The sequence below is a fragment of the Sardina pilchardus genome, chromosome 3 (assembly GCF_963854185.1).
Source record: "Sardina pilchardus chromosome 3, fSarPil1.1, whole genome shotgun sequence".
In the NCBI taxonomy this organism is placed as follows: Eukaryota; Metazoa; Chordata; class Actinopteri; order Clupeiformes; family Clupeidae; genus Sardina; species Sardina pilchardus.
The window spans coordinates 24976560-25003889 of NC_084996.1; the positions used below are offsets into that span (position 1 = coordinate 24976560).

The 27330-nt window shown below is 50.4% G+C and overlaps 2 protein-coding genes across 3 annotated transcripts in view; both read right to left on the reverse strand.

Annotated features, from left to right (window-relative positions):
- mazb (MYC-associated zinc finger protein b (purine-binding transcription factor)) overlaps positions 1 to 4992 on the reverse strand; it is an 11890-nt gene extending 6898 nt beyond the window's left edge. The window contains exons 1-5 of one of the 2 annotated variants that reach the window (XM_062532545.1): positions 4077 to 4992; positions 3725 to 3875; positions 2852 to 3327; positions 600 to 847; positions 194 to 257 (exon numbers count right to left, since the gene is read on the reverse strand). In XM_062532545.1, the coding sequence (XP_062388529.1) occupies positions 194 to 257; positions 600 to 847; positions 2852 to 3327; positions 3725 to 3875; positions 4077 to 4109 (972 nt within the window). In that variant the 5' untranslated portion in view covers positions 4110 to 4992. Of the gene's footprint in view, positions 1 to 193; positions 258 to 599; positions 848 to 2776; positions 3328 to 3724; positions 3876 to 4076 lie in introns of both variants that reach the window. The other variant, XM_062532544.1, reaches the window with a different exon arrangement.
- A 1044-nt stretch (positions 4993 to 6036) lies between these two features.
- Positions 6037 to 27330, reverse strand: part of taok2b (TAO kinase 2b) — a 31969-nt gene continuing 10675 nt past the window's right edge. Inside the window, exons 9-19 of the mRNA XM_062532546.1 lie at positions 27130 to 27223; positions 25993 to 26074; positions 25083 to 25250; positions 23138 to 23344; positions 20975 to 21430; positions 20106 to 20234; positions 17692 to 17895; positions 16472 to 16711; positions 10656 to 10868; positions 9709 to 9891; positions 6037 to 9149 (exon numbers count right to left, since the gene is read on the reverse strand). Of these exons, the coding sequence (XP_062388530.1) occupies positions 8175 to 9149; positions 9709 to 9891; positions 10656 to 10868; positions 16472 to 16711; positions 17692 to 17895; positions 20106 to 20234; positions 20975 to 21430; positions 23138 to 23344; positions 25083 to 25250; positions 25993 to 26074; positions 27130 to 27223 (2951 nt within the window). The 3' untranslated portion in view covers positions 6037 to 8174. The remainder of the gene's footprint in view (positions 9150 to 9708; positions 9892 to 10655; positions 10869 to 16471; positions 16712 to 17691; positions 17896 to 20105; positions 20235 to 20974; positions 21431 to 23137; positions 23345 to 25082; positions 25251 to 25992; positions 26075 to 27129; positions 27224 to 27330) is intronic.

The following is a 27330-nucleotide window of genomic DNA, read 5'->3' on the forward strand; positions in this document are numbered from 1 at the left end:
TGTTGGATAAACTGTGCCCTGGCTAGGGACTCCAGATGTAAACTAGCCTAAGGCTACCTCTGGTACAATGCATCAAATAACAACATCTATGTTTAAAAATGAACATGGTTCCTAACACATCAAATGAATGCATAAACGCATAGCTACTGGTGGAGGTGTGTGTGAGGGTGTGTGTGAGGGTGCGGTCTCGTACCGGACACTTGAAGGGCCGCTCTGAAGAGTGGACTTGTCTGATATGACTGTTGAGATGGTCAGGCCTGTGGGGGAGACACAAGTGAAGGATCAGAGAGTGTGTGAGTGTGTGTACACAAGTCCTAGATTGTGTGAGTGTGTGTACACAAGTCCTAGATTGTCATCAATTTACATTTTCATTTTGAGTCCACGTTTGCACGCAGTCCAGTTGTTTATTTTATATCTCGATTTGTATGTGTCATTATGTATCATGCAGGCTTCTCCACGTCGCCCTGGTGTGTGTGATGTGTGTGTGTGTGAGTGTGTGTGTGTCCCTCACCTGGAGAAGGCCTTGCTGCAGTTGGGGCAGACGTATGATTTCTCCACGCCCCCCACCCCCCCGGTGTGTGTGTGTGTGTGTCCCTCACCTGGAGAAGGCCTTGCTGCAGTTGGGGCAGACGTATGGTTTCTCCACGCCCCCCTGGTGCGAGCGCACGTGGTGGCTCATGCGGTCCTTGCGCTTGAAGCGCTGCTGGCAGATGGGGCAGCTGAAGGGTTTCTCGTCCGAGTGGGAGAGCCGGTGCCGGTTCAGGTGGTACACGTCACGGAACGCCTTCCCGCACGTCTCACACGCGTGGTTCTTCCGCACCGGGTTAGAACTCGGGTTCACCGGCCGCTACAGACGAAGAGGGGATAGAGAGAGGAGGAGGAGGAGGAGGAGGAGGAGAGGAAGGAAAGAAAGATAAACACACAAGATAAAAAAGAGATGCAACGCAGCAAGAGGAAGAGAAAGAAGGGATGCATGAGAAAAGGAGAGAAAGAGAAAGGGATGCATGAGAAAAGGAGAGAAAGAGAAAGGGATGCATGAGAAAAGAAGAAGAGATAGAGAGGGACACACACAGGAACACAGGACAATATTAGATAATAATCACCAAGAGAACAGGCACCGCTAGAATATTACGGCTTTCATAGATGATTTAGAATCACGTCTATTCCAATCAAGGTGCTACAGCTGACATAACAGTGTTATTATTATTATCAAGGTGGCTATTACGACCGTGTTACAGCTGACGTAGGACGTGTTATTATATAGATATATATATATTATTATTATTATTATCATCATTATTATCATGGTGGCTATTAAGCTGACGAAACAGTGTTATTATATATTATTATTATTATCAAGGTGGCTATTACAGCAGTGGTACAGCTGATGTAACAGTGTTATTATATATTATTATTATTATCATCAAGGTGGCTATTACAGCAGTATTACAGCTGACGTAACAGTGTCTGTTAAGACAGTGTTACAGGTGACGTAAGAATGTTATGATATAGCTCTAATGTCTGTACCTGGATTCTTTTCCATTTCCAACCCTTCTATGGCTCACTATGTTGCCTAAGCCTAGCACAGGTCGTCTGAGTACCATTATGTTGCCTAAGCCTAGCACAGGTGGTCGTCTGAGTACCATTATGTTGCCTAAGTCTAGCACAGGTGGTCTGAGTAAGTTACCCTTCTATGGCTCATTCTGTTGCCTAAGTCTAGCACAGGTGGTCTGAGTAAGTTACCCTTCTATGGCTCATTCTGTTGCCTAAGTCTAGCACAGGTGGTCTGAGTAAGTTACCCTTCTATGGCTCATTCTGTTGCCTAAGCCTAGCACAGGTGGTCGTCTGAGTACCATTATGTTGCCTAAGTCTAGCACAGGTGGTCTGAGTAAGTTACCCTTCTATGGCTCATTCTGTTGCCTAAGTCTAGCACAGGTGGTCTGAGTAAGTTACCCTTCTATGGCTCATTCTGTTGCCTAAGTCTAGCACAGGTGGTCTGAGTAAGTTACCCTTCTATGGCTCATTCTGTTGCCTAAGTCTAGCACAGGTGGTCTGAGTAAGTTACCCTTCTATGGCTCATTCTGTTGCCTAAGCCTAGCACAGGTGGTCGTCTGAGTACCATTATGTTGCCTAAGTCTAGCACAGGTGGTCTGAGTAAGTTACCCTTCTATGGCTCATTCTGTTGCCTAAGTCTAGCACAGGTGGTCTGAGTAAGTTACCCTTCTATGGCTCATTCTGTTGCCTAAGTCTAGCACAGGTGGTCTGAGTAAGTTACCCTTCTATGGCTCATTCTGTTGCCTAAGTCTAGCACAGGTGGTCTGAGTAAGTTACCCTTCTATGGCTCATTCTGTTGCCTAAGCCTAGCACAGGTGGTCGTCTGAGTACCATTATGTTGCCTAAGTCTAGCACAGGTGGTCTGAGTAAGTTACCCTTCTATGGCTCATTCTGTTGCCTAAGTCTAGCACAGGTGGTCTGAGTAAGTTACCCTTCTATGGCTCATTCTGTTGCCTAAGTCTAGCACAGGTGGTCTGAGTAAGTTACCCTTCTATGGCTCATTCTGTTGCCTAAGCCTAGCACAGGTGGTCGCCTGAGTAAGTTACGCTTCAAGCTGTGAGTGGGCATTGCCATGCACTGAGACCATGAGAACCTCTGGGTACCTGGTGGGCACAACAACCTATGGAGCTCCTGCTGGGGGCCTAGTGGTGGAGGTGTAATGTGGTACGATCATACGCACTGACCATCTACACACACACACACACACACACCGCCCACCCACCTGCACCGTCTCCCCCGTCGCCATGACTACCGCAGCGGGCGCAGGGAGGGGGTTAACGGTGGTGGCAACGCTCACCATGGCCACGGCGTTGCCATCCTGTTGCTGGGCGACGAGAGTGGAGTTGGGGTGGGGCAGTGACAGGACTGTGGCCTGCTGCTGCTGCTGCTGATGCTGCTGCTGCTGCTGTTGATGCTGCTGCTGTTGTTGTTGTTGTTGTTGTTGTTGATGTTGTTGTTGTTGTTGTTGATGCTGCTGCTGGGGGTTGAGGGGGTGGGGGATGGACAGGTGGAGGAGGGAGAGGGGTACGGTGGTACGCACCTCCGTCGTCCCGATGCCCACCACCCCCATGCCCGCGCTGACGCCCGTGCCAGCGGCGCCCTCCTCCTTGAGCGCGTTGGCGGCAGCCTCGCGCTCGCGGGTGGCGCGGTCCTTCATGCGCACGCCCGTGTGCACCGACTGGTGCCGCCGCAGGTTGTAGCTGTTCTTGAACTGCTTACTGCAGATGGCACAGATGTGGGCCACACGGCCCGGCCGAGAGACCACCGGCTTCACTGAGGAGAGACAGACAGACAGACAGACAGACAGACAGACAGAGAGAGACAGACAGACAGACAGAGAGAGAGAGACAGAGGGGTGGAGGGGAGAGAGACAGGGGTTCAGCCATCTTGGTTGTTGGTGCAGGAACAGGTTGCTGGTGCAGAGCAGAGCAGAGCAGAGCGGGGCGGTGAAGTTAACCAGCTGAGGGTGAGAGCTCTGCCCCAGTCTTCCTTCCCTCGGCTGCCTTCTCTCCCAGCTGGCTCCTTGGTTTGGAGACAGCCTCCCCCTCCCTCTCCCTCTCCCTGTGACTCCTTCTGTCTTCTCCCCTCCCTCTCCAGTGACTCCCTCTGTCTTCCCCCCTCCCTCCGGCTCCCGGTACCCCACACGCCCCCCTCACCCCCCCACCCTTACCTGGAACCGGCTCCTCGTTCAGCGCCGCCGTGTCCACTGTGGACGGGGGCGGTGCCATGTGGTCCGGGGGCGGGGATTGAGAAGAGGTCGTGTGGACAGGCATCAGCTCCGATTGGAGAGAGCCCTCCACTTGGGTTTGGGTGGGTGTGGTCTGGGGGAAAAGAAACAAATACAAAACATTCGCACTCCCCCTCACACACATGCACAATTTACTGTACTTTGGGGACGACTTATTAAACGGCAACACTAAATGACAACGACAGCTACCAAAAACACACTGGCCGTTTGACCCACTGTAAGAAAAAGCCTCACACACAAGCACGCACATGCTCGCAGGCCTGCTGCTTCTTACCTGGAAGAGAAAACTGCTCCACGCAGCATCCATTTTGCTCGGCGCACAGGAATCCGCTCAGCTAAGTATTCCTAATAATTGCGCTGTGACGGCGCAGAGAGCATTAAGCTACACGAGCGACTGCCGTTACGCCGCGAATCTGAATATTAGCAAACTAAACGGAGAAACAGAGCCCTGTCGCGGAATCAACCGCGGAGTTAATCAATATGGTAGCTCTATTATGTCAACTAATTACTACCTAAGAATTAAAACGCATAAGCGATTTGTACATATGACTATAAATCTGAATCCAGTGGACTATTCCTCTTGTACTTTGGCCTCCAACTTTCACGCATCGCATTACAGGAATTCGCCTGTCAAAATAACGCATTACTTTTAATATGCATGACTTTAAAAATTTAACATATCAGCACACGTAATCAATAATGTTGTTTTTTTAAATCTTAATCATACATGATGCTAACACTGATCATAATGGTTGAATGTATTTCAGGCATTTTTTAAAAGTAACGTTTCCTAACACACGCATTACAACGAGTAACAGTTAATGTTTCGATTCATAAATCTGTTTTTTTCTCGATTCCCCCAACAGGCCAATGGGCTGTTTGTCGAAGCCTCGTTGTTGGATTCAAGCCCTGACCCCGGCGGAGAGCGCACGAGCCCGGCCGTAGCCTGCCGCTCCACCTCGGCGCTTCAATTCAGGGGATGTCATCTTTCTTTTTTTATCGCGCGCTCTCCCTCCCTCCCTCCCTGTCTCTTTCTTCCTTTTCTTTTTTAATTCCTCTTTCTTCTCCCCCTCCTCTCCTTTTCTCTCTCCGCTATGTCCCAGTTGTTGTTAAAGGGATGGTCCTCGGTGGCTCGGACACCCCCCTCTCATTTCCGTCGGTGTGAATGGAGCGCAAACTCCCTGCCTCGCTCCCTCCTCCCCGCTAGGATTTCGGCCGACAGAAAAGGAACTACAGCATTGTGCAGTCGGCAGCGGAATAAAGGCGTTCTCTGATGCTTACATCACAGGCTCCAGCGCCTCCCCCGCTTTAGGTCTTGCGCGGAGGGAAGAATAAACAACTCGCTAACGGCGCGTCTTAAAGGGGAGCGCGCGATAGACGCAGCGGGCTCCTCGCTGGGGACACAGGCGATGACGTCACGACGCGCTGGCTGGCTAGTTTGATAGATGGCATGATTAGGCCATACAGCAGTAAGCCTATCCAATTGCGCAACGAGTGAATGACATACTTCATCTATTTTTGTACGGGCACACACACACATAACACGGTGTACCAAATATGAGGCAGCTCATCAAATACCACCAAATGTAGACCCATGTCAGCTTTTTAAAGAAGAATGTTTTTTTTGTTACACTTGACATTTTTATTCAGCCTTATATTAGTGCATTGAATTCCAGATGTTGTTGCAGACAGTTTGGAGCCAAGTCAAGAAATAAGGACAGAGACTATTCATGTTAATAACAATTTATTATCTTTTAAATTACTTTGCTTTTTTTTTTTTTACTTTTTTGTCCAACACATTTGAAAGAACCTTCCCCATTTGGTCAAGCCAGAATGCGCTTGATTTAAGTATTTAATAAGTTTGTTTTGGATTTCTTTTAAATGTAATTACTGAAAACGTCCTCTCAGCACATGGGCTTCTGCCCAGCAGTCAGTCCGTCAGCCAGACCCCACAGCCTGTCAGCCCTGTCCTGCGTGTCTCACTGACAGCTGCTGTTTGCACTCCGCACAGACGGGGGGCGCTGTGCTGGAATCCTCTGAGCATCTCCTGTGAGTCCTTTCCTCTCTGGAGGGCCTCCTTACACCATATAAGTTCTGGGTCTCCTCTGCTCCCTGTGGGCTGATCTGACACACATGTGGATGGCCCCCCCAGCACAGCGGAGCAGAGCAGGAGCTGTACCCTGTCCACAGAGCCCCGGCTAAATCAATGGCACCTCCTGATTGCCCCCCCCCCCCCCTGCCCACACCCCCCCACTCTATGACAGTAGGAGTTGTGCATGCACTCGACTCTTTCCACAGGGGACAGGCAGAGGGGCGGCACACACAGCTGGTGTTTCTCTCGGGTCTCAGTTTTTGTTTGTTTGTTTGTTTGTTGTTTTTTCATCATCATCATCATCATCATCATCATCTTGCTGCCCCCTCTTCCTCATCTCCTCTCCTCTTCCTCGTGTCCGGGCCTCTGAGTGTGTGAGGGTGCGCAGTCATGGCAACACATATCTACGAGGGCAACATTGCGCTTTTTTCCCCTCTGGTCCCCAACACACACTTTTTTTTGCAGTAAAGCCTTGTGGTTGTGAGTGTCTTGACTGTTCAACATGCGTACACACACACACACACACACACACACACACACACACACACACACACACACATATATACACACACACACACACACACACACACACACACATCATATCTGAACCATAAAGGGCGCTGTCTCCCCCTCTTGGAGAACTTGGCCCATACAGAGTCAGTGTTTTATTTTGTTAATGTGAAGTGACCGGTCGCTCCTGTAGTGGATGACAGATTTGTGTTCGGTCCAAACCTCACGCTGTCCACCCGCCCGGGTCGGCCGTTCAGGCCCGGACAGCAGCAGAGGGTAGTGGACCGGAACCAGCTCGGGTCAGTTGCAGGCGCTGACCCAGATGCATCCTGGGAAGGGTCCTGATGCTGTGTCTTACCGCAGCTGATGTCTTTACAGTCTCAAGAGTTTGTGTACACACAAAAAAATCTGTACTGGATTGTTCTGTAACATCATTCAATCAACACACACACACACACACGCAAAAATTGTTAATAATCAGCGTATTAATAACCATTGATGCCGATTAACACACTAAACCTGACAACGCAATAAAAGGAGAGATATTTAGTTTCTTCTTGTTGTTGTTAAAACCCTCCCGCTCTGTTAGTGGTTTAAAGCACATGAATGACCCCCGCGTCCACTCGTCAGCGCGTACACGAGAACACGCGTCTCCTCTTCCACTGGACACGTCAGGTCTGACCGCAACATGTTTCTTTTTAACTTACTCATATCAAAAATGACTAGGATTCTCAATGTACCTATAGAAAAAAAAAAACCGTGGACAGCATTGTTTAATATTTCCATTCATATTTACAATAGAAGATCCTGCAGGTGGGACAGTGACTCTAAACAGGAAGGAGCTCAGACAGGAAGTCTCCAAGCTCAAAGGTGATTGGCTATCGGATGAGTACAAATGCTCTCACTCTGATCACATGCATTGGCTGCTGCTCTCCTGGATATCAGTCTAAAAAGACGCTTAGGTCGGAGAGAGCCATTAAAATCACGCACGCGCACACACACACACACACACACTCAAACACACACAAACACAATCCTGCTGAGGTGAATTCAGGTGTGTGTGTGTGTGTTATGTCAGTGAGTCATTAACTTGGTCAACATTCAGTGTGTTCGTTAGATGATGCAAATAAACGGCCTGGCGTGCCCGCTCCACGCCCCATAGCCACCCAGGGTGGCACGCTGGCATCCCCTTTAACACCACGCCAGGGCCGATTAACGGGCGGGCAGAATGCCCCCTCCAAGAAGACGTAAAAAAGCCTTCTGTCGCCCTACGCCAGTAGTGTCATACGTGTGTCTTTCCCCCTCTACCACACCCATATAAAAATAATGATTAAAAACAACCAGCTACGATGCCAAACGTAGGATAAAAATGTGTGTGTGTGTGTGTGTGTGTGTGTGTGTGTGTGTAATAAAAGGATAAAGATAAAAATGTGCTCTTTCTTGTATCTCTCCTATAGGACGCGCTTCACCTGCTTGTTTTTTTTATAGTTAAATCTCTACATCTCTAATCAGAACTACAGACAACTCTTACAACTCCCCTCTATCCCCACGCCCAAAACACACACACACACACACACACACACTCTCTCTCTCTCTCTGTCACTCTCACACACACACAGACACACTCTCTCTGTCTCTCTCTCTCACACACACCCTCTCTGTCTCTCTCTCTCACACACACACTCTCACACACACACACACACACACACTCTCTGTCTCTCTCTCTCTCTCACACTCACACACACACACACCCCCAGGCGTGTGCTGTGTTTAGGAGTAGGAGAGGTGTGATCCGTTGGAGATGTGGGAGGTGACGGAGGTGCTTCTGCTCAGGACTCCGTCGGCCCCCCCGGCCGTGGCCCCCCCTCCAGAGGCCGTCCTGCGCAGGGGCTGGGGGCTGTTCCTGAGGGCCATGAGGCTGGGCCCCCGCACCACCAGACCCCCCCCACCCCCACCTCCACCACCGCCTCCGCCACGGTCGCCATAGCCACCGCCACTGCCGGACGAGCCCGAGCCCGAGGGGGGGCCGAGGGAGGGGGGGGCAGGCGGAGGGGGGGGCAGCAGGGCCAGGGACTGGGAGGAGGAGCGCGAGGGCAGGTGGTGGGGGAAGGCGGAGGGGTGGTGGCCGTGGTGGTGGTGGTGCTGCGGGGCGGCGGTGGGGGGCCACTCGCGGTCCCCTCTCTCGCGCTCGCGCTCCCGGTCCCCCCTCTCTCGCTCGCGGTCGCGCTCGCGGTACAGCTGCGGCGTGCTCTGGTGGTGGTAGTGCTGCGGCAGCTGGTGCCGGTGGTGCTGCTGGTGCTGATGGTGCTGCTGAGACGACGAGGAGGACGAGGAGGACGAAGAGGAGCGCGACGACGCCGCCACGTGACCCAGCCCCAGCCCCAGCCCCAGACCTCCTCCTCCTCCTCCTCCTCCTCCTCCTCCGTCACCTCCACCCCCCCGCCCCCCGTGCGAGGACGAGGAGGACGAAGAGGAGGACTCTCGGGGCCCTCGGCGGGAGTGGGGGGGCTGCTGCGGCCCCCCGCCGTGGCTCCAGTGGCCGGAGGGCCTTGGGGGCTGGCCCCCCCCGGACGGGTAGCCCTGCTTGGGGTAGGCCTCGGACGGGACGCCGGTGAGCGCCAGGCTGCTGAAGCCCAGACGCAGGCTCTCCGAGTCGAAGGCCTCGATCTCACTGGCCTGCCGCTCCAGCAGCGCGCGGATCCGCTCTGACCGCTCATTCTGCAGAGACAACATCTCCTCCTCAATCTGGACACGGGGTGGGGGGGGGGGGGGGGGGAGAGAAATGGGGAGAGGGAAAGGGAGCAGGAGAGAGGGAGGGAGTGGGGGTATAGAAGATGAATGTCTGAACAGCATCAACACTATAGTACACACACAAACACACTGGGCACAAACATCAGCACAAACCAACATATTGCAAACCATGATTCTTACAGATGCATGCACCACACACACACCCACCCACACACACACACTCTTACCCTCTGCTCTCTCTCTCACACACACACACACACACACACACATACCCTCTGTTCCAGTAGGGCCCTGCGTATGGAGACCCTCTGCTCTCTCTCACACACACACACACACACACACACACACACACACACACACACACACACACACACACACACACACACATACCCTCTGCTCCAGTAGGGCCCTGCGTATGGAGACCCTCTGCTCGAGGTCCTTGAGCTCTCTCTCGTGCTGTGTGTCGGTGTGGATCTTGATCTTGCTCTCTCTCTCACACACACACACTCTCTCACACACACACACACACACACACACACACACACACACGTACCCTCTGCTCCAGTAGGGCCCTGCGTATGGAGACCCTCTGCTCGAGGTCCTTGAGCTCTCTCTCGTGCTGTGTGTCGGTGTGGATCTTGATCTTGCTCTGGTAGGCGTTGAGCAGCTCCAGCTCCTGTTGCAGCTGCATGCGCAGCACCTGGTACTCCGCCTCCTGCGTCTCGTCCAATCGCAGCTGCACACAGGGGTCAGAGGTCAACCAATGGGGTCACGCCTGGGGCGGGGCCTACAATCCTACGTGGCAGAGGAGGATTCTGGGACGGCAGAGGCCAGGTGAGAAGAGCAGGCGGGGTTTGTGTGTGTTGCCATGACTACCAGGCAGCCACAGGGCAGTGTTTCAGCGTTTGGACAAACACGTCTTGTGCACGCACAACTTAACATGTTATATATATTTATCATCAAACTGATTCTGAACGTATATAATGTATATGTCCAGCCTCTCATACATGCACATGACTGCAGAGAGATCTTTATCAATATCAGTCTCTAGGAGCAGCCTGAACGCACAGGACATCAGCAAAGCTTAATGTTCTTTCTGAAATGTGGGAGTACAACTCTCACGGCGCAGAAATGATCGTAGTGTCCAAACACTGACAGACTGACCTGTGTGTGCTGAGGGTGGCTACCTAATGCTAATGCTACTAGCTGCTAGCTATTAGCTCCATGCTTGCTCACCATTGCATACATTTCACACCTAAACATCTAGTGAAGTGTGGTCACGAATGAGCACACATCACATATAGACGTCTGGTGGATTAATGTACATATATACATATACACACACATATATACACACACATATATATATATATATATATATATACGTACATCAGGTGAGAAGGATGACGCGAAGAGGCAAGGGGAGGGGTTAGGAGGTGTGGTTTAGGCGTGAGGGGGGCGGGGCATAACCTGTGATTGACGTGTCCTTGCCTTACTCACAGCCTGCGTGGAGAGCATGTCGTTGATGGAGTGGTCGTACTGCTCAGCCAGGATGGCCAGCTTGCGGGTCTGCTCGTCCTTGAGGCGCTTCAGCACCCCCTTGTGCTCGCTCTTGGGAGTGGCCTCCAGCAGGTGGTTCCGCAGAGCCTTGTACTGCCGCGTCTGGATCTTACACGTCTCCTGGAACTGACGCTTGATCTGCAGCTCCTTAGACTGCAGACACACCGGGAGAGAGAGAGGGAGAGGGGGGGGGGGGGTGGAGAGAGAGAGAGGGATGGGGATGGAGAGAGAGAGAGAAATGGAGGGACAGGAGAGAGATAGATGGACAGAGAGAACGACGGACACAAAGATGAAGCGAGAGAAGAGAAAAGAGGAGAGACAAGACACAGATGGCCACATGGAGAGAGTATGAAAACACACACACACACACACACACAGAGGAAGGTCAGAATCAGAGACAGCAGCTACTACACGTGGAGCAGTGTGTGTGTGTGTGCATGTGTGTAAGAGAAGCATTCATATTTCTGCAGAAGCACAATGACACTTGCAAGAATCATCACACTGAGCATTTTGATTGGTTCAGTGACACAGATCGCAACTTTGAAAGGCCATGATTGTGGCTGAAGAGCGCACACACACACACACTTGGCTTGATGCGTTTAGTGAGGCGTGACGCTTCATCCCAGGCCAGAGAGGGGCAGACAGAAGCAGCAGCTGGCCAGTGGTCACCCCTGGAGCCCTCACTCACCTGTTGGTCCCCCCCCCCCCCCGCACACCTGCAGCCTGAGCTCCCAGAGGACAAGCGCTCCTAGCGCACATTCACCTGTTCGTGCCCACTGCACACCTGCAGCCAGCTGGACACTCCGCTCCACTCCGCTCACACACACACACACACACTTAAGCCCCTCCATCCCTGAGCAGCTCCTCGCAAGCGGGCAGCAGATTGACCTTACCTCCCTCAAGTCCAGATATAATTCCTCAGTGCCGCGTGCAGACAGTAGACTGGCCTCACCTGCCCTCACCTGCCTCCAACACCCACGTTCAGTCTCTGGCCGTGACCAGGTGCAGGCCTATTCTGGGATGGGAATCTAGATGGTTCTAGATGTGGATCACCCAAAGGTTCCCTAAAGCTGGACTGGGTTCTAAGTTCCCTCCTCACCACCCCTCATATGAACTCTCTCATGGTCTGTGAGGCTGCTCTCTGCTGTCTTGTAGTCTACAGGCTCAGTGTGCAGTATCTACGTATGTATGTGTGGGATGAAGGGGAGGGAACTCAAATGGAAATGAAGATGAAATCAAGACAAAGAACTGAAATTAAAACAAAAAACACAAATGGTCAAACGAAAAAGAAATTTATTTTCAGGAGTGAAGAAAAATGTCAAGTATGACAAAATATATATATTGCATATTCCCACCTTCACACACATATGGACACGTCCATTAGTGCTCACGCTCAAACACACACACACACACACACACACACACACACACACAACAATAACACACACACACACACACACACTTTCAATCAGGTTTTCATGGAGAATGAAATGTAGACAAGATGGCTGCTAGGGGAGTCTTGTGCAGCACTGATTTACAAATACTGCGGATATGAAAACATTCATAAAAAAAACTCAATGCCACATACTCTGGGAATCTGACATACAGCATGATGAAACACATAAAAACAGAACACAACTTATGTAAACAAACACAAAAATAGGCCAAACAATAACAATAACCACCCTTATGTTACATTCCGAGGGGACAAGGGTGGCTATGAGGGGGGGTGTGTGTTAAAGAGGACGTCCTGACGTAAAGGGACAAAAGATAGATGATTTGAGCATCAGTCTCTCCTTTGGTTTGAGCCCCCCCCCCCAGGACTCGGGGGGCAGTAAGGGGGGGCAATAAGTGCACCTGCACTGCACTGGTGTGTGCTAGATCAGGACCTCGGGGGCGTCCTTTGAAATGTTTAAACATGTTTGGGTAACCGTACATAACATACAGTAGATATTCTGCACAATTGGAATATACATTCCTCACACTCACTCTCTCTCTCTCACACACACACACACACACACACACACACACACACAGTCTCTCCTCTCCTATATGTTTCTCAACATGGCTTCAGTGTTCAGTGCACGTCTAAACTCTTCATTTGTGCTAACTGCGCTCGCTCAGTTCAGTCACGCAAACTTCTTTGGTTGGAGCTGGGCACGACTGCGCCCCAAGACACTCAGGCTTCCCTCATCTGATTGTCGATATGGCTTCAAAAACAGACCTACAATCTACTGACCCCATTCACACACAGTGACGACCGCAGAGGCTAGGCTAGGCTAGGCTAGCTCTCCAGCAACCTTCTCCTGCTGGTCCATACACACTTGAAGCTCTCGCTACACACACTACGTGTCCTCACGTGTGTGAATGAGTTAAATAATAATAAAGTGTTTACATGGTAAATATTTAATAATTAAGTTACTGCTTTGAAACAATAACATATATGTATAAGTCTATAACGAATCTACTAAGTGATAATAACCTTTCTTTATCTTAAGCAGCTCCAGACTATATCCTTAGATCCTCAGACTCTACGCTGTGGTTCACAAGACAATATATATATATATATATATACGACCATAATATAGATATAAATCTCTATAAACATGTTAAAATCAAGTCACAAATGCACTGCATATCAGAACTCTGTATGAATCGGACCTTAACTCCCAGCTAAGAAAGGCCTGTCTAAACATACGGTCTGGTTCGGTTCCGTTTAGGTCCGCTTTGGCTCAGTCGTGAGAATGCAGGTCCTTGCTAGAACATTCAGTTGTTCTGTTGACCTGCACTCACACGTGTGTTTGTAAATGTTCTATTAAGAACACTAATGGGTTCTTGCTTTGGTCAGCACTCCCAGAAGACAGCTAAGGTGGGCAAATCTAGAGATCTCTCTCTTCATCTCTCCACTGATACTAAATAAGGCTTGGTTCCCCTATTGGTTCCCCTTTCTCTTGAGTCCCTCTTCCCTGGTCCACATCAGTCCGATTGTACATGGATGGGAACCGTTGTGGTTCCCGAAGAGCCTAACTATTGCACTGGGCTTCTCTCTGGGCTGTAGTGTTGCTAATTCTGTGGTGGACCTTTGGCCAGGAGGCTTCTTTCACAGTGGCAGCTGTGCTGAAATGCTTTGGTGCGGGACTGGTCACATGGGACTGGTCACATGGTGCGGTCACATGACCCCATGGGCACAAGCGGCCATTTTGAGATATATTTTCTTTTCACTTGCACTCAGCTAACAGTGCTAAGCTAACTTCATATGCTTGAAATCATAAGACTTCTACAAAAGTTTAAATGAACACAAGACACACAGGCACACATACTCAACAACATTGCACAAACATGGTTTCAACAATAACCATAAGACATTATTCTCTTACCATAGAAGAAAAAAAATGAAACACTTGTAAAAAAACAACAATGAAATGAGGAACTTTTACAAAAAGCATGATAGTGAATGACACAGAGCCTCTCTGCAGAGGACGAAGGGAACGTGATGGGATGGTGACATGATGTTGACTTGCATCCCAGAATACATACACACACACACACACACACTCTCTCTCTCTGAGGGAAGGTGACCGCTGCCACCAGGGCGCCGTGCATTGGGAGTGGGGGGCCTTGAAGGGACCCAAGGAGTGTGTGAGGGAGGAACAACACACACGCCCATACAGACACACACACACACACACACACACACACACACACTTGTTACATACCGTAACACAAACCAGACATGGATGGATGGCTAGATGGAACATTAAGGCTGACACACTCAAACATACTCCTCCCCTCTCCTCTGAACCTCTAAGACCTTGTTTAGTCCTTTTTCCTATGCTCCCTTTCATCCCCCTCTTTCTCTCTCTCTTCCTATGCTCACACTCTCATCCTCCTCTCTCTCCCTCCATCTCTCTCTCTCTCTCTCTCTCTCTCTCTCTCTCTCTCTCTCTCTCTCTCTCTCTCTCTCTCTCTCTCTCTCTCTCTCTCTCTCTCTCTCTCTCTCTCTCTCTCTCTCTCTCTCTCTCTCTCTCTCTCTCTCTCTCTCTCTCTCTCTCTCTCTCTCTCTCTCTCTCTCTCTCTCTCTCTCTCTCTCTCTCTCTCTCTCTCTCTCTCTCGCCATGGCACCACCTCCATCTCTATCTCCATGGCGCCCCCTCCATCTCTTATCTCCATGGCACCACCTTCCCCCTCGTGCTCCTGGTGGAGGAGGTTCTGCGGAGGCCGCTCTCCCAGCGGTACCCGTCGTCGCGGTAGCTGCGCTCCTTCTCCTCCCTCCTCCTGCGCTCCCTCTCCCTTCTCTGCCGCTCCTGCTGCCGCCGCTCGCGCTCCTCACGGGGGAGGAGGCGGGGCAAGCGGCTGGGCCTCTGGGCGCGCACCAATCCTAGCGCTCGCAGACGCCGCAGGTGGGCGGGCGGGAGCTCCTTTAGGACACGCCCCGCTACGGCTAACACCCAGGAGTTGGCCACGTCCGCCAGGACCCCTAGCGGGCGTCTGAGGAAGCGCCTGAGCCACAGTTGAGCGGCGGCGAGCGCGTCGGCGTAGCGACCGGCGGAGGGGGGGCGTGCGTGGGGGTGGAGGCTGCTGATGGCCACGGGGATGCGGGACTGGCGTACGCCCCAGTTGCGCCCGGCCTTGGGGAACATGTGGTAGAGGTTCCGCTCCGTCACGCCGCCCAGCAGAGACTGGAACACGGCGAAGAGCGGCTTGGGCAGCCGGAACAGGAAGCGCATCCAGCGCCGCCGCAGCCTCTGGGGGGCGCCATGGAGCAGCCCCCGCGCCGGACGCACCACCAGCACCAGCAGCAGGTACAGCGACAGGAAGAGCCACGGCGAGGACAGGAAGAAGCCCGACACCAGCGCCATGGGCACGTAGTACAGCCCCAGGCTGACCGCCAGGGCCAGCGAGAACAGGCCGGACGCCCACAGCGCCACCCACAGGAAGGAGGAGAGCGCCAGGGAGAAGAGCGACAGCAGCAGCAGGTAGGAGAACAGCAGCGCCAGCAGCGCCAGCTCGCACGACAGCACCAGCGACGCCAGCGAGGGCAGCGGAGGGCATCGCCGTAGCGACAGCAGGAAGACGCACAGGGCCAGAAGGGTCAGCACAGAGGGCTGTGCGGCCGCCCACAGGGACAGGAAGCCCGTGATGGCGTGGGAGAGGAGGGAGGGGAGCGAGGAGGGGGAGGGGGGCGGGGTTATCGAGGGGGGCGGGGAGAGGGGCGGGGGCTCCAGGTCCTCCAGCGTATCAGGGAAGTAGAACTCGGACAGCTCGTCACGCTCACGTACACGCACACGCTCACGAGGACGCTCCACCGAGGAGGGGGAGGAGACTAGCTCTGACGGACAGCCGTCGGCCACACCCCTATCCTCCTCCTCCTCCTCCTCCTCTTCATCGTCTTCCGTTTCGGTCTCTGTCTCACTTTGGTCGTCATCTTCATCTCCCTCATCATCCTCCTCCACCTCCACCCACTGATCCCCCTCTTTCCACTCCTCCACCTGCTCTCCACACATCCCTCTCTCCTTCTCTTCACTCTCGTCTTTCCTGTCCTTCACTCCTTCAATCCCCTCCCCCTCCCCATCTCTTTGGTCTGTGACATCACCGGTGACCCCCCCTCCTCCTCCCAGATCCACCTCATCCTCCCCCCTCTCCTCCTTCTCCTCCTCCACCTCCTTCTCCCTCTCCTCCTCTCCCTCCTGCTCCTGGGCCCCCCCCCCGGGCGGTGGCGCGTCTGGGTCCCCCCCCTCCCCCTCACTCCCACTCACTCTGAGGCTCTTGGGCTGCTGGCGGACCTCGACGGCGTGCTTCTGCCGCAGCTCGTGCTCGCGGCGCTTGTTGTACTCCATCTGGTTGGTGAGCTCGCTCTGGTGCTGCGCGCGGATCAGCTCGGCCCGCGTGCGCTGCAGCGCCCCCAGCTGGCGGAACTCCATCTCCTGCGTGGACTCGTGGTGCCGCAGCAGCATCGCACACTCCAGGTCCTTCAGCGTCTGCTTCTTATTCAGGTCCTACGGGGGGGAGGGAGAGGGGGAGGGAGGGAGGGAGAGGGGGAGGGAGGGAGAGAGGGAGAGGGGGAGGGAGGGAGAGAGGGAGGGGGAGATGGAGGGATGGAGTGAGGGAGGGAGAGAGAGAAAGAGGGAGAGACAAAGAGACAGATATTAAGGAATAGATGACAGAGAACAAAGAGCAAGAAGGGAATAAGAGAGGGAGATAGATAGATAGAGTGAGAGAAACAGAGGAGCAGAGAGGGAGAGAGAGAAAGTGCAGAGGTTCATTTGTAATATCTAGCCATAACCTTACAGCACAACATGGCACACAACACACACCTGCTCCTGTGTGAATGTAATTTAGGAGTGAGCGTGTGTGTGTGTGTGTGTGTGTGTGTGTTTGAAATATCATGTGCTTTTCTCATGCTTATATCATGTGCATTCAGAACACACTGAAAAAAGCAGTGTGTGTGTGTGTGTGTGTGTGTGTGTGTGTGTGTCTGTGCCATGTCTGACTATGGTCAGTGGTAATGCAGTATCATGTGAGGTGTTGGTCAGCTGGTCATAAGGAGGCAGGTGCTGTTCAATGTCAGCTACACTAGCTCAGCAGGAGACTAATACCGTTATAATGAGCTGGATTTGTATGTGTGTGTGTGTGTGTGTACCTCTCTCAGCAGGTCCTGCTCTAGATTGTGTGTGTGTGTGTGTGTGTGTGTGTGTGTGTGTGTGTGTGTGTGTGTACCTCTCTCAGCAGGTCCTGCTGCAGGATGTTTGTGTGTGTGTGTGTACCTCTCTCAGCAGGTTCTGCTCCAGGTTGTGTGTGTGTGTGTGTGTGTGTGTACCTCTCTCAGCAGGTCCTGCTCTAGATTGTGTGTGTGTGTGTGTGTGTGCACCTCTCTCAGCAGGTCCTGCTGCAGGTTGTGTGTGTGTGTGTACCTCTCTCAGCAGGTCCTGCTGCAGGTTGTGTGTGTGTGTGTGTGTGTGTGTGTGTGTGTGTGTACCTCTCTCAGCAGGTCCTGCTCCAGGTTGTGTCTGGACAGCAGCATCTTCCTCTTGTACTGGCGGCTCTGCAGCTCGTAGTACTGACGCTGTCGCCGTAGCAACCCCGCTTCCTCCTCCGCCTGCAGCTGCTGCAAACATTCCTTCTGCTGCACCAGCCACTCCTGCTTCTCCCGCTTAGGGGTGGACTGGTTCTCATTCAGCTCCTGCACACAGGGGGAAGAGTATTAGAGTAACACCACTCCTGCTTCTCCCGCTTAGGGGTGGACTGGTTCTCATTCAGCTCCTGCACACAGGGGGAAGAGTATTAGAGTAACACCACTCCTGCTTCTCCTGCTTAGGGGTGGACTGGTTCTCATTCAGCTCCTGCACACAGGGGGAAGAGTATTAGAGTAACACCACTCCTGCTTCTCCCGCTTAGGGGTGGACTGGTTCTCATTCAGCTCCTGCACACGGGGGGAAGGGTTTTAGTGGAACACCACACAATAAGGTGAATATAGGGGGAAGAATTTTAGTGTAACACCACACAATTGGTTGCACAGGGGAAGTATTGGGTGCTGCTCCTTGAACTGCTGTAGTGGTGTGAGCAGGTACAACTACTAGAGTGGTTTACATGCGGTATGAGAGAGTGTGTGTGTGCATCTAAGCCAATCTTTGCAATGACTGTGCTTGTGTGCGTGTGTGTGTCAGGCTTGTGCAAAATTCAGAATTGAATTGAGAATGACTCCTTAATTCCAATTCAATTCTTGAGTTTGAATTGAATTTGAATTGACGTCAAAAACAGGATGCAGAATTACAATTCGAATTTGAATTAAAGGAAGTAGAATTGAAATTCAATGAAATTCAAAGAAATGCATATACATCATTTAAGGGTACACTGCAAATTATTTGATTCTTATCAAGATAAAAAAAAAAAATAGATTAGAAGTGTTAGATCATTTATTGTTTTAAGGGTGAATTTCTTACTTTAAGTGTTCAACTTTACATCAAATCTTAAAATCAAGCACAACCATATATATTTTTTTTGTCTCAAATAGACATGAAATCTTAAAATGAGGTAAATACTGTTAAAATGAGATCTTTCACATCTCTCCCTCAAATTCTCATCAAAATAAAGCTTGTTTTAATATTCAGTAACAAGAAAACTTGCCTTAATTTAAGATGACATTTAAGATTTAAGTTGTCATCTTAAAAACAGCAGTTTATGCTCATATTTATATTTAACTCATTCTGAGGCTGTAACAACTTTAAATATACGTAATCTAGACTTGTCATGAGCTGTGGCACTGTGGCGCAACAGGTTACAGCATTAGTACCAGCAATCAGTTACATTTCCAATGTAATTTTCCCTGAACTGAATGTATGTGAGATTCAACACATTCTTCCTGTTATGTGATGGTGGAATTGTTTTGAATTGCCATGAATTGTATTCTTCTTCCTGTCATTCCAATTCCAATTCAAATTCAACTTCCTGTGGGGTGGAGCCAATTCAATTCAAATTCCAACTCATGAATTGAATGGAGGCAAATTCTAAAATTCGGAATTGTGCACAAGCCTGGTGTGTGTGTGTGTACCTCTTAGAGCTGCTCCTTGCGCTGTCTGTACTGGCGTATGTGTGTGTGTGTGTGTGTGTGTGTGTGTGTATGTACCCCTTTGAGCTGCTCCTTGCGCTGTCTGTACTGGCGTATGTATGTGTGTGTGTGTGTGTGTGTGTGTGTGTGTGTGTGTGTGTGTGTGTGTGTACCTCTTTGAGCTGCCCCTTGCTCTGTCTGTACTGGCGTGTGTGTGTGTGTGTGTGTGTGTGTGTGTACCTCTTTGAGCTGCTCCTTGCGCTGCCGGTACTGGCATATGTGTGGTGTGTGTGTGTGTGTGTGTGCGTACCTCTTTGAGCTGCTCCTTGCGCTGCCGGGACTGGCGTGTGTGTGTGTGTGTGTGTGTGTGTGTGTGTGTGTGTGTGTGTGTGTGTGTGTGCACCTCTTTGAGCTGCTCCTTGCGCTGCCGGTACTGGCATGTGTGTGTGTGTGTGTGTGTGTGTGTGTGTGTGTGTACCTCTTTGAGCTGCTCCTTGCGCTGGCGGTACTGGCATGTGTGTGTGTGTGTGTGTGTGTACCTCTTTGAGCTGCTCCTTGCGCTGCCGGTACTGGCGTGTGTGTGTGTGTGTGTGTGTGTGTGTGTGTACCTCTTTGAGCTGCTCCTTGCGCTGCCGGTACTGGCGTGTGTGTGTGTGTGTGTGTGTGTGTGTGTGTGTGTGTGTGTGTGTGTGTGTGTACCTCTTTGAGCTGCTCCTTGCGCTGGCGGTACTGGCGTGTGTGTGTGTGTGTGTGTGTGTGTGTGTGTGTGTGTGTGTGTACCTCTTTGAGCTGCTCCTTGCGCTGGTGGTACTGGCGTGTGTGTGTGTGTGTGTGTGTGTGTGTACCTCTTTGAGCTGCTCCTTGCGCTGGCGGTACTGGCGCTTCTGGGACTCCAGCAGGCTGGTGAGCTCCTTCTTCTGCTGCGCCAGAATGTGCTGCTGGAACTTCTTCTCCTCCGTCAGCGTCCCCTTCGTCTGAGACAGGCAGGAACAGTCATCAGCTTTAGAACCACACTCTTCTTATCTTTAGAACCTTACTCTTCTCATCTTTAGAACCTTACTCTTCTCATCTTTGGAACCTTACTCTCTTCTTGCCTTTAGAACCGCACTCTTCTTATCTTTAGAACCTTACTCTCTTCTTATCTTTAGAACCTTAGTCTTCTCATCTTTAGAACCTTACTCTCTTCTCACCTTTAGAACCGCACTCTTCTTATCTTTAGAACCTTACTCTTCTCATCTTTAGAACTGCACTATTCTTGTCTTTAGAACCTTACTCTTCTCATCTTTAGAACCTTACTCTCTTCTCACCTTTAGAACCGCACTCTTCTTATCTTTAGAACCTTACTCTCTTCTCACCTTTAGAACCTTACTCTTCTCATCTTTAGAACCTTACTCTTCTCATCTTTAGATCCGCACTCTTCTTATCTTTAGAACCTTACTCTCTTCTTATCTTTAGAAAAACGTACTATTCTCATCTTTAGAGAACCTTACTCTTCTCTTCTTTTCTAACCCTGATCTCTCTATTCCTCTTTCCTCTCCTCTTCCTCTTCCTCTTCCTCTCACACCTCCACTAGGTGCTCCTTGTTGAATTTGTCCTTTTTCACCCTTCTGGTCTTTCCTCATCATTCCATCTCTCTGTGCTCTGCTCCCCCTCCCTCCCTCTCTCCATCCCTCCTTCTCTCCATCCCTCCCTCCCTCCCTCCCTCCCTCCTCACCTCCTTCTCCAGGAGGCCCTGGTGTTTCTTGTTGAGTTTGTCGGCCTCTCCGCTGAAGTTGTTCCTCTGGTTCTCCAGCTCCTTGTCCAGCCGCAGCTGGTGCTCGTCCATCTCGGCCTTGAGCTTGTTCTCCAGGGCCATGAGCTGCTTCTGGTGCTGCCGCCGCATGCGCTTGTAGCCGGACATCTGCTCCCTCAGCGCCGAGCCCTGCTCGTGCTCCTGGATCTGACGCGTCACCAGCGACGCCGTGCGGATCGTGGCGAAGTGGTCTCGCCCGCGCCGACGACGACCTCCTGCTCTTTCACCTCCTCCTCCTCCTCCTCCTCCGCCCGCTCCGCCTCCACCTCCACCTCCTCTTTCGCCTCTCTCTCCTCGCTCTCCTCCTCCACTAACAATCTGCTGCGGCTGGGAGTCCAGCTCAGGCTGGTACGGGTCGTCATAGATATTATCATGGCTCTGGGGGGGGAGTGAGGGGGAGAGAAGGAAAAGGGTCAGACTCACAAGTTTCAGACAAAGACATTATTTTAGACATTAAATAATGTCTTAAACATTAATTGGTGTTTGGATAGCTGAGGATATCTCATTCACATCCAAGTCCACACACACACACACACACACACACACACACACACAGTGCAGCTGCTATTGGAGTTGATGGTGCGTTCTCACTACACACACACACACACACACACACACACACACACACACACACTTTCACCAGTGGTTTGTGCAGTACTAGGGCTGAACGATATATTGCATTTGCGATAATATCGCGATATGATGAAGTGCAATTTTCTAACCGCAAAGGCTGCGATTACCCTCTGGTCACGTGACATGAGAGCGTAAAGTAGCAAATATTTGAAACAGTCTATCAGAGAGTGAACTCGGCAAGCTGCTCGATAGAACCATTGAACCAACATTTTTAAGAGTGCGATTGAAACAAATTCTAGGTTGCACTGGTGCACCTGCGCTGCTCGGGTGAAAGCATGAATGTCTTTCGCAAGTTTTCATTGTAGACTATGCGTGTAAATTCACCAAACGGTATAGATTCAAACCCCTCTCCTTGGCCCGCTTTCTCTCCCTTTCCATCCATCCTCTCTCTCTCTCTCTCTCTCTCTCTCTCTCTCTCTGTCGTGCGCGCTCAATGGACACCCGCCCCTCGACATGCACATTCAATCCAAATAAAACATTCACAATCGTGAAAGCAATGACGCATAGAAGACGATTAGCTAAGTTATATATAAAATCCGTTTAGCATCATTATTAGCATGCTGCAGACATCTAAAACTCTTGCGTTCAAATTGACTGATCATCTCAATACAGATGTTTTCCAACTTAAAGACTCAAAAGGGCTTATCCCAAGGAGAACAAAGTATTTATCTACCTTGAAACAGACGTGGGGAAACTGACCCGTCCAACCAGTAGACTATGATAAGATAGGCAACTATGCTACTTTGTTTACAATATTTTGAGGCTTCCAGACAGCTGAATTAAAGGGACGGAGTTGGAATAGTCAGTGCAGTGTGCTGTGCAGCCATGAATATCAGGAATTTCTGTATGCAGAACATATCACGTTCATTAAAGTGAATTATCAATAAGATTTAGGCTATTAATATTTTCATGTTTTTGCAATCTGCACTTTTGTTTGTGTGACTTGTTACTGACTTTCATTTTAATCTTTACACCAAGCTTCCTTGTACTAGTAGCCTACTTTATGTTCTGATATGTAGGCCTAGGTTGAAAGTTCAAAATATAGGCCTACTATTGTGATTGAAGTAGCTAGTTAAAAAAATGTCATCCATCAATTCATGCATCACCTGTCATCATAACAGAGGTATGACTTCCAGGAAATAAGAGTTTATTTTTAATTTAATATAGCCTATTGCCCATAGGCTACTATATGATTTACTGCTTGTTTTTGTTGAAAAATTCGCAAGACAAACACCTTAAAAAATAATCGCATATCGCATCGCAATCGCAATATTGGCAAGAAAAATCGCAATTAGATTATTTTCCATAATCGTTCAGCCCTATGCAGTACGCTGCTGTTGGACATGATGGTGCGTTCTCTCTCTACACACACACACACACACACACACACACACACACACACACACACACACACACACACACACACACACACACACACACACACACTCTCACCAGTGGTTTGTGCAGGACGCTGCTGTTGGACGTGACGGTGTGTTCCCCCTCCTGCATCATGGCCATCTCTCCGCTGTCGTCCGAGCCGTCGGCCAGGCTGTTGACCGAGGAGCTCTGGGAGCTGGCGCTGATTGACATGGACGGCAGCGAATGGGAGCTCTCCATGCTGTTCACTGTGCCTGTGCGCAACATGTACTGCTCCACATCCTGTCACACGGGGTCAGAGCACACAGCCAATCAGAACAGACTTTACAGGGTCTCAGCCAATCAGAACAGACTTTACAGGGTCTCAGCCAATTAGAACAGACACACTTTTGTTCTTCACCTACAGGAAGTGTGCGCACACACACGCAAAACAACAAACAAACTGAGAAAAAAGGAGGAACTGATCCCTGTTCCTTCCTTCTAAACTTTCTACAAAAGTTCAGCCGGTCACTTTCTACAAAATCAGTCACCTCTCCTGCAAGGGTCTGTTTCGTTGGGTCTACTCTGTTCTAAAAGACATCTTCATGTGGCACTGATTTCTTCCTATAGGGAGGGAAAGTAATCTCATCGCCATCTAGTGGTTGCGTTCCTAGAGGCTAGCGGGAGGGGATGGGATTTTCTTTTAGAAAAAATATATCTCGGCCCATGATGGGAACTTAGTTAAATACCTTCAATATGCTATGCATTTAGGTCAGCTCTATTGCTTCTAGTAGTCATACTTTATTTTTTAGGATCAGTTTAATTGTTTTGAGTTTGTTTGTAACATGGTGATAACGAACTACAGTACTAGCTACAGTAGCATTTGACGTCACCAGTTTGGGCGCTTCATCTCCAACTGATCAAAACAGCAATTTGCTGAACTGGCTGTACATATTTGTGTAATAACAACAGAGAGCGATGTAAACCGTGTGGTAATTACCTTTATGTTGGGATAACTTGTGTTGTGCTCCTACTCACACAAGAGCTGGCAGTAAGTGTGATTGTCTACTAACTAACCAACTAGCTAACAGGCTAATAAACAAACCATGCTAGGCGAGTAACGTCGTGGAAGGGTGTCACGTCACTTGAAGTTGTAATCCATTTATGAAATGAAACGAGCAATTACATTTTTTTTAAATAAGGCGAAATAGGGTCTGATATTTTCACAGTTAGTAGATTATTACAGTATGAAGACTGAAAAATATTTTTGGTGGATAAGATCGCTGGTGTAGCTGCGTAGTATTTATTTGAAAAGTCGGTCTATGGGACTTAACATTGGAGCTGCTCTTCGATAGGAACGCAACCGCTTGGGGCGCTGGTTTTCACTTTCCCTCCCTACGAACACAACGTGAGTGTAGAAGCACTGGGCCCCATCTCCTCCTTCATGTTGGCCTTTAATATAATTAATGAGCAGCAGGGTGTAGATGAAAGCCCACAGAGCGCATCAGGAGGTCTAGAGCTAGCACCCCCCCCCCCCCCCCCAACCCTCCTGCATTACACCAGGGGGCCCAGCTAACCTAGACACGCAGAGCTCCCATTGGCTGCTCACACGTACACGTACAGGCAGGCTGGATCGTGATTGGCTGCTGCAGTGTGAACTCTAGAGCCCTGATTGGTTGCTGAAATGTAGACCTAGAGGCAGGCTGAGCTGTGATTGGCTAGTGGAGGGTCAGATCACATGAGGTGGATAAGTGTACTGAAGAGTAGTGTACGTTTTACTATTTATTACTAAATGTTGTTGTTGTTGTTGTGGTGTGTGTGTGTGTGGGGGGGGGGGGGGGATATGTGTCTGATATGTGCACTTTGACCAAACAAATTGCTCAACTTTGAGATATTAAAGTGTGCTTTTATAAACTTCAAGTATATTAATATAGTATACTTTAATAGACTTGGGAGTAGTCTGTGGTGGGTAGTGCTTTGTACCCCAGTGAAGTCCCAGATCTCAGTACTCTCTCTACTGTGTGTGTGCGTGTGTATATACCTCCTCCTCCTCCGCTCCCTCCTGTGTGGGTCCGTTGAGGGTCTCGTGGAAGAGGATCTTCTTCATCTTGCGGTACTGCAGGTTGTCCAGCTCCCTAACCGCGTCCTTGGTGCGCGCGATCAGGTCCATCACCGCCGTGTGGGGGCGCTCGCGGCACACAAAGTGATGCTACAGTGTGTGTGTGGGTGGGGGGGGGGGGACAGTTCCATGTTAGAGATCAACTCCTAACTTCTTAAACACACATTCACACTGGCCAATGCAATCAGTCATTCCTGCTGAAAAAAACAGCAAGAAACCAGCTTAGGCTGGTAGCTGGTTTTAGCCGGTTTTAGCTGGTCTTTGCCCAAAACACAGTTATCATTGCTGGTCTTTGCTGGTGTAGCTGGTTAGGCCACCAGCTAGACATGCTGGCGTGACCATCTGAGGAAGCTGGTCGTGCTGGTGTGACCAGCCTGTCGTTTGGGATACAGCTGGTTTAAGATGGTCATGCTGGTGACCAGCCTGTCCAGCTTGACAAAGATGGTCAAGCTGGTTTTCTAGAATAACCAACATAAGCTGGCGTGGCCAGTAAAAACCAGCAATGTAGACCAGCAACACCAACTAAAATGACCAGCTTAAGGTGGTACGACAATCAAAACCAGCTGAATTACCATCATAAACTGGGTAAACCAGCTGAAGGTGTGTTTTCGCGAGAGTTTTGCTGGTCTAGCTGGTTAACCATCAAAGGGTGGTCAAATAAGCTGGTTAACAAGCTGGTCAACCAGCAAACCACCTTTAGCTGGTCAGGCTGGTTTTTTCAGCAGGGATCTCTCGGTGTGTGTCAAAAGAGAAAAGAAATGTGTGTGAAAGAGAGAGAGAGAGAGAGAGAGAGAGAGAGAATGTGTGAGAGAGAGTGTGATGAGGGCTGTACCTTGAGCAGCACATCAGAGGTAGGTCTGTCTTGAGCAATCTTCTGCAGACAGGAGTCCACAAAGTTACGGAAATACTCTGACCTGTTGGACAAGAGAGAGAGAGGTGTGAGAGAGGAGGACGGATGAATAAGAGAGAGAGGGATAAATGAGTGGGAGAAAGAGAGAGAGAGAGAGGGGGATGAATGAGAGAGAGAGAGAGAGAGAGAGAGAGAGACGGGGGGTGTACAGAAAAGAGAGGGACATAACTCCAGCAAAGGGAGAGTGAGAATCATGTGTGGATGGAGACTTAGAGAGAGCTGATGAGAAGAGAGGAGAGGAAAGAAGAAGAAAGGAGAGAAGAGGGGATAGAGAGGAGAGGAGGAAAGAGAGAAGAGGGGATAGAGAGGAGAGGAGGAGAGAGAGAAGAGGGGATAGAGAGGAGAGGAGGAGAGAGAGAAGAGGGGATAGAGAGGAGAGGAGGAGAGAGAGAAGAGGGGATAGAGAGGAGAGGAGGAGAGAGGAAGACAGGTAGATGAGGTATGTGATTTTGATGTGGCTAGTGCACTAGTGTGGGGAGGGGGGGGCAGTGGCAGCAGAGGCATGAAGAGGGGGGAGAAGAAGGGAGAGGAGAGGAGACGAGGGGGGATAGAGAGAGGAGAGGAGAGGAGAGGAGAGGATAGAATAGAATAGAATAGAATAGAATAGAATAGAGAGGAGAGGAGAGGAGAGGCATGAAGAGGGGGGGAGAGGAGAGAGGAGAGGAGAGAGGAGAGGAGAGGAGAGGAGAGGAGAGGAGAGGATAGAATAGAATAGAATAGAATAGAATAGAGAGGAGAGGAGAGGAGAGGAGAGGAGAGGCATGAAGAGGGGGGGAGAGGAGAGAGGAGAGGAGAGAGGAGAGGAGAGGAGAGGAGAGGAGAGGAGAGGAGAGGCATGAAGAGGGGGGGAGAGGAGAGAGGAGAGGAGAGGAGAGGAGAGGAGAGGAGAGGCATGAAGAGGGGGGGAGAGGAGAGGAGAGGAGAGGAGAGGAGAGAATAGAATAGAATAGAGAGGAGAGGAGAGGAGAGGAGAGGAGAGGAGAAGAGAGGAGAAGAGAGGAGAAGAGAGGAGAGGAGAGGAGAGGAGAGGAGAGGAGAGGAGGAGCAGACTAGACTCACCAGTGGTTGGACTGCAGTACAGGGCTCTCGTTCTGGGCGATGTGGTATAAGGCACTCATAGCATTCATATTAAACAGCGGTGGCTTACGCTCAGCTACAGGGCAGAGGGAGAGGACATTTCAGCAAAGCACGCGGGGGTGTGTGTGTGTGTGTGTGTGTGTGTGTGTGTGTGTGTGTGTGTGTGTGTGTGAGTGTGTGTGT